At 35.8% G+C, this 7,383-nt stretch overlaps 1 protein-coding gene across 1 annotated transcript in view; it reads right to left on the bottom strand.

Annotated features, from left to right (window-relative positions):
- DNAH7 (dynein, axonemal, heavy chain 7) overlaps positions 1-6,956 on the bottom strand; it is a 233,491-nt gene extending 226,535 nt beyond the window's left edge. The window contains exons 1-3 of the mRNA XM_012641642.1: positions 6,879-6,956; positions 2,688-2,796; positions 1,768-1,915 (exon numbers count right to left, since the gene is read on the bottom strand). Of these exons, the coding sequence (XP_012497096.1) occupies positions 1,768-1,915; positions 2,688-2,796; positions 6,879-6,956 (335 nt within the window). The remainder of the gene's footprint in view (positions 1-1,767; positions 1,916-2,687; positions 2,797-6,878) is intronic.
- Between the last annotated feature and the right edge of the window lie 427 nt (positions 6,957-7,383).

The raw sequence follows: 7,383 nt of genomic DNA, 5'->3' as shown, positions 1-7,383 counted from the left end.
AACATTTTATAAATAAGATACATATTTGTTTGGTATCATATTCTTCCCAAAATATTATCCCATAGACAGTTATATTGGAAGTGATTTGCAAGACCTAATTCAGAGGCCATACCATTCTTGAAGGCCTTTACTCATTCTTCCATATTACTCAAAAACCAAGCTTTCTCTTCTTGGAACTTGTAAAAGAGTGTTCTTGCATTATTCCTAAAATATGTGTGATTATCTGTTAATATCGGTTTTAAAAAGAGCACTGACAGAAAGTACTTTACATGCAGCTTTGCAGAAGACACAGACACATTCTTCAAAAGACCATTTCTCAGATTTCTAGAGACATACAAGTTAGCAACAAGTGACATGGAAGCTCTTAAGTTCCTATGTATTCATCATTGAGTATGTGTTCATATTATACCAGAATATTTATAACTATAATTCAATGCTAAATCTATGCCAGTTCGAGCCCCATTTTGTGACTTGTTCTGGGACTACACTCTGCAGGAAGGCATAGTTCACATCTTCAGAAAAAATAAGTTGTCTGGGATAGCTTTAACCTCTTTATCATTGACTGTATTATGCTCTGGATCCCAACTTCATCTGGGATGGATACAGGTCAGTGATGCTGTATAATAAAATTCTCTTTCCCACTAATTGTCCAGTGAGGAGAGACTGGAGGTTTATTGAATATCTGTCTGAGATACTATACCAAGATAGATACTCAGAATAGGTCTTCTAACTATATTTGTCTTTTATAAATTCAAGAATCCAATGCGTTGTGAACTTTACACTTATTCTTTTCAATGATATGGTCCAGAGAAAAGAGTCAAGGCTTTGGGTAATGTCTCAGTTTAATGCAACACAGAATAGGTACTCAAAAAATATTTATTAAGTGAGTATGAAAAGAGGCCTATCTTCCCATTGATTTGAGTGTTGATTTTACACTGCTTGTGTGATCTGAGAGTGCTTAAGCCAAGAAAGCAATCTAAGTGGACCAAGCTGGTAATATTCTCGTAGCACCTGGCAAAAGAAAATTCAAAGCCACTCTAGATGGGGTGCACACCCTCAGTCCAGCTGCACAGCATTCCCACAAATATCCCTCTTGCCATTTGTAAGCACTCAATACCCACTGTTCTCCCTTCAAGATGACCACCCAGCTAGTAAAGTGTCACATGGGGACAGTAGAACAGGGTTCTGTGGGTGAGTTACTTAACACAATGGGTCATGAAACTCCATTTGTTCCACAAATGGTATACGCCCTGAGAGTCATAATGAAATGAAACTAGCACAAAGCTATGTGGAAACAAGGCAAAGAGGAACTAGTAGCTTGCGTCTGCCTTGCTCTCCATGATGCATTCTAAAACTCAGCCAGGGAAAACCCAGGCCCTGAGCACATGGCTGACCATTTCACCTCAATTCCCTTTCTACACAAGGAGACTCACACAGCAGAGAAGTCACTACATCACCTGAGCAGATAAGATGGGGGAAAAAAACTGCCCAAATCTTCCACCAACCATCTGGGCTACAACAGGACTCAAAGAAATTCTGCTTGCTCAGCCATCATCCAGTATTAACATTGGTACCTTTACGACTCATCATATTTAAAGGTGGGACTTACTTAATAAACTCAATCTCTTTCATTCTTTGTACTCTGGCCTCATTCCAACAAGCCTTTGAAGCATCCTTAGAGATGCATAGACTTTTTATATTCTTAGATAAAAAGGTCCCAGGGGCTCTAGCAAGCATAACACAGATGGGTTAGCCTATGGAACTTACATAATGACATTAACAAGAGTACTTCTAAAGTTTTCTCGTTGTTTATGTGGAGATTTGCCCTTTGATTTGGAAGTAGATGGTCCAGCATAAGTATCATCAACTTGATCCTGTAATTTTCCTTTTTTTCCAAAGTGTTCCATGTATTCAGCTTGAATTTAAAAAAAAAAAGTCACAAATAATTCATCTAAAAAGTAAGCTAAAACATCTAAGTGCTTAGAATAAAATGCTAAATCACCTTTCAAGAAAAAAATATGTTCTCAAGTAATCCTAGGTATAATTCATTCTTTTTACTATCAGGAAGTTAAACTACTCTTGTTTTGTGTCATCATAAATAGAAACGTCTGAGTATTTCAAGAATATTCAATTGATTCATTTTATATTTTGATTAATATGTTAACAAAATTTTCAATTACTAATATGTTTACATAGAACCCTTTAAAAATGAACAAGATTAAATTGTGACAAAAACAGAATATAAAACTATTTGAGAAAATTTAAAGAACCATGTTTAAAAAAGTTAATATTAAATATAATCTGATAAGCACTATATTTAATGAGTTAAAATATAAAAACATTAAAATGACTAATTTGGAAGTAACATTTACAATTTATTAAAATCTCTTTTAGAAAAATCTTCTCAGTCTTTGATGCAAAGGCAAATTGTGACTTCAATAAATCAAAGTTTTATTTTAAAAAATTTCAATTTCTAAAATATTACCTCTTATACTATTTACAATGGCCTGAAATAACTAAAAACTGGAATCAATTATTTTATGAGGGAAAACACTTGGGAAAATTCTTCTAATTGACATAAGCATCACTTTGGTTTTATAATTCCATCACTCTATAAACTAAATGTTATACGGTGTTTTTCTCTAGAAATGTTCCTTAAATCTAACTTAGGATAGTAAAGTTCTTACCATAGGACTGTTCATTTTTAACACTAAATTGTTCTGGAATCTCATTGTCCTGCTTTATACTCAGATGAAATGATGGAGCTGCCTGCTGCCACTGGGGCTTTGAACTCACCTAAAATATGAAATTTAAATAGCATTAATAAACAATACCAGAGAAAAACTTTTTTCATGAAATACATGAATATTTATAAACACAGACATTTTCTCAAACAGATCAGGACATCTGGAAAGAAAACACTCAATAGTAGATCTTTTTCAAGCCTGTGAATGGCCATGGTGTGCACTATTTGGGGGATGTTATCAAAAGTCCCACTGCTGGTTTGATGTGGGTGCCTGTACCTAAAATTGGGGTGTTCACTCCAAAAAGTCTACTCATCCCCAGATACTGACAAGTGTCTTTAAGCCTTCTGTTTAAATGAGAGGTGCTCTCTGCTGGTCTCCAATGCTAATGAGTTCCCCCTGCATTTCAGCTCCAAAAGAAGGAGCTCCAAAAGGTCTTCCTGTTCTCATACTTTTAAACTGCCCTAGATTGCTCTGGCAACCCACATATTTGTTCCATCATTTAAGGTAGGGGTTACAAATGATCTACATACACAATCTGGACGGGTATCATAAAGAGGGAAAAAGCTAGTGATGACAGGTACCTGGCACTCAGGTCCAGTCCTGGGAAACAATAGAGTGTGGTGGGGACTGTGGCAGCACCTCCATCTTCTAAAAAGGCAATGACTAATTAGCTCAAGCCAATTATTGTAATACCAGGACACAGACCTACTGTTTCTGGACACTATGGTTCTTCAATAAACCCAGACAAGTGGATTATAGAGTAAAATCTACATATTTTTTAACAGTGACAATTTGGTCTGTTTCTTCCTTTCAAATTCAAACCAATTTGATAGCCCATGCCTGCACTGGCTTCTCCTTCTTCCTAATTTTACTCTCCCCAATCCCTTACTCCTGTTTCCCAAATAAACTACCTGCACACAAGTCTTTGTTTCAGGTTCTTCTTGCAAGAAAAATAGGCTAAGAAAACTTATATCAGTGCTCTTCTATCCTTCAGCCTGACCTTTCATTCTTCAACTCTCATCTTGCTCCATAAAAGATTTAAGACTCCTGGGAGTGCTCTGAGTGAGGTATGCAGAACGGGTGAAAATCAAGTCACCAGCTCACAAGAGGCTGAGAGCCACCAGTGCTGGGTCACCCTTGATTTCAACCACAGTGATCACCACAAGCATGGTCTGTAAGGAAAATCACTCGAGGTCTTAATTACTGCCAGAAAAATTTTATCTAAATGCAAAACTTAATACTGTATTCAGATGAAAATAGCTTTTTTAAATTCAATGGATTATATTTTTAAACATCTCTTGAAAATACAATTTCCCTTAAAACATCAAACTCAAAGAATGCTAAAAAAAAATTGCAAGGTATAGCCAAATATGAACATAAAACCAAGTTTAAATCAGCCAACGAAAGTTTTTTAGATGATTATGTGATTCACTGACAGGAAAGGATTATTATTCATCTCAGCCACAGACATTCAAATAAGTAAATTTAAATTCAGTTCACATTTCTAAATCTGTATGCTAACAAGACACAATAAACTAAGGGCAATTTTTATTTTTTTCAGTTTTAAAATTTTTAAATCTCAAAAGAGAAAATAAACTGTCTATTTCTTTTCAGATCTTTGTCTTTTAAACTAGAAAATTTAAGGTAGATATTGCAGGGAAAACATCCTATGGCTCAATTCTACAGACATGGTGTGATAATTTGGCACTATCAATAAAAGTATATTTTCAATTAAAATGCATATTTTGAAATGTTCAAGATAATTAATCTAAGAATGTTAATTCAAGTTTTCTAAGAAAAAAATGTCCTTCATTTCAAATTATCAGGAATTTTCTCTGTATAAAACAACACAAGGCCAGGCACGGTGGCTCACGCCTGTAATCCTAGCATTCTGGGAGGCCAAGGCAGAAGCGTTGCTTGAGCTCAAGAGTTCGAGACCAGCTTGAGCAAGAGTGAGGCCCCATCTCTACTAAAAAGTAGAAAAATCGGCCAGAGGTCATGATGTGCACCTTAGTCCCAGCTACTAGGGAGACTGAGGCAAGAGGATCGCTTGAGCCCAGGAGTTTGAGATAGCAGTGAGCTATACTGATGTCACTCCACTCTACCTGGGGTGACACAGGGAGACCCTGTCTTAAAAAAAAAAAAAAAAGCAACACAAATTCAATTTTATATTAATATTAGGTTATAAATATGAAATGTCCTATTTTGAATCAAAAGTTTATTTTATCTCAAACAAGGAGCAATACAATTAATCAAAGTATGCCCAAACTATTGACACAGTTTTTCCATCTTAACAGTAACTTGCTTATGCCAGCAGTGAAGAAGCCTGGAGAACAACTGGTGATGAAATCATGAAAGGTGTTTTCCACAGTTTGTCAAGAATTGAATATTTTTCCTTGCAAGAAGTGGTCCAAAGCCTGGAAGAAGTGGTAGTCAGTTGGTGCAAGGTCTGGTGAATACGGTGGATGCGTATTCTCTTGAGAGAGTTCCCAAGTCCAGCTTCCATAGTTTGAGCAGAGTTTTTTGCTACATGTGGTTTTGCAAGAGGATTGGCCTGTCTCTATTGACCAATCTTGGCTGCTTAATCACAAGCATCCTCATCATTTTGTCCAGCTGGTTGCAATACACATCCACTGTAATCTATTGACCAGGTTTCATGAAGCTGTAGTGGATAATACAGCACTGGACCACCAGACAGACACCATTAGCTTTTTTTTGATGAATATTCAGTTTTGGGCTGTGTTTCAGCATTCCATCTTTCTCCAACCATTGTGCCAAACGCTTGTGATTATCAAAAGAAATCCATTTTTCATCACGTGTAACAATATGGTGTAGAAATGGGTCACCTTTATGTCATGACAGCAAAGAAAATCAAGTTTCAAGACGATTTCTCTTCTGATGCTCATTTAATTCGTGTGGAACCCATCTATCCAGCTTCTTTACCTTTCCCATTTGTTTCAAATGGTCCAATATTATTGGAATAGTAACATCAAACCTTGCTGCTAATTCACGTTTATGGATTCGTTTCCACTATAGCTTTCAGCTCATCATTATCCACCTTTGTCCCAGGTCGCCATTATCCACCTTTGTCCCATGAAAACATGGCTCGTTTTCAAGATTAAAATCACCAGAATGGAACTTCTCAAACCATCAACGTACTGTATGTTCATTATCCACATCCTTCCCAAACACTCTGTTGATATTTCAAGTTGTCTGCCTGCATTGGTTCCATGACAGAACTCACATTCAAAAATAACACGAATTTTTGTCTTATCCATGGTTTCACAAAAGTTGCTCTAAAAAAAATGTGAAAGATAATCACAAGCCAAAATGTGAGTTTAAAAGAATGAGGATGTACCTTCATGATAATAATAATAATTAAAAAAACAGAGTGTCTAAGCAAAATGTCAGAGATATCAACTGTCAAACTTAGTACTCAAGGAAATCGGACATTCTATACTTAATAACCTAATGGTTTGCTCTGTCTGAGCTTTTAAAATATTTTTCAAAAAAAAATAATGCTTTGGATGAACCTTAAAGACTAAGTGAAATAAGTCAGACACAAAAGGACAAACCCTGTATGATTCTACTTATATGAGGTACCTAGAGTAGTCAAATACACAGAGACAAAAAGTAGAATAGTGATTTGCTGTGGCTGAGGGAGGGAAAAATGGGGAATTATTCTCTAATGGATACAGAGCTTCAGTTTTGGAAGATGAAAAGAGTTCTAGAGATGGACAGTAGTGATGTTTGCACAACAATGTGAATATACTAAATGCCACTGAACTGTATATTTAAAAAATGTTAAAATGATAAATTTTGTTATGTATATTTTATCACAATTTTTAAAATAATAATATTTGCATTGAATCTCCTCTTAAATTTAACTTTCAGGAGTCACAAGAGTGTAACTAAATGGCATTAAACTCAACATAATTACCAATCAATCCTATTACAGTAAAAACTAACTTGTACAGCACTTTATCAACTGAAAATGTTCATTAACTGCCTCTTCCACAGGACAATGATAATTTATAGTCAAAATAATAAAAAAAGGATGCTAAGATCTCAGAAATCTTTTGTAGCACAGCAAAAGGGCAAAAATTCAATAAGAATGTATAGGTAAATTACCAAAGACAACTGCGGCAAAGCTCTTGCTGGTGCCTTGGATTTTTCTCTGCTGACTGATTTATCCTGCATGAAAAACATGAAAACCGTTTACTCTGTTAATGCTAAACTTGATTCAGTTAACCAAATTTTACAGAGTGTATACTATAAAGTAAAGCACATATTATCCAACATGTTCAAAGATATACTCTACTACTTTTAAAACTCTCAATGTTTGTCTTAGAATTGTTTTCTTCGGAGCAAGAAAATAATGGAAAATGCTACCCCACAATACTTATCAGAAAGGTTTAAAAAGTATGCAAGGCCGGGTATGGTGGCTCACACCTGCAATCTCAGTACTTTGGGAGGCCAAAGCAGGAGGCCAGGAGTCTGAGGTTGTGGTGAGCTATGATCACGCACTCTAGCCTGGGCAGCAGAATGAGGCATGGCTGTCTCAAAAAAAAAAAAAAAGTATGCAAAGCCTTTTATCCATCACATCTCCTGAGAATTTATCTGAACCTACTTAGTG

Source organism: Propithecus coquereli, unplaced genomic scaffold (genome assembly GCF_000956105.1).
Source record: "Propithecus coquereli isolate 6110/MARCELLA unplaced genomic scaffold, Pcoq_1.0 Scaffold167, whole genome shotgun sequence".
Classification (NCBI taxonomy): domain Eukaryota; kingdom Metazoa; phylum Chordata; class Mammalia; order Primates; family Indriidae; genus Propithecus; species Propithecus coquereli.
This window is presented reverse-complemented; position numbering and strand designations above follow the sequence as displayed.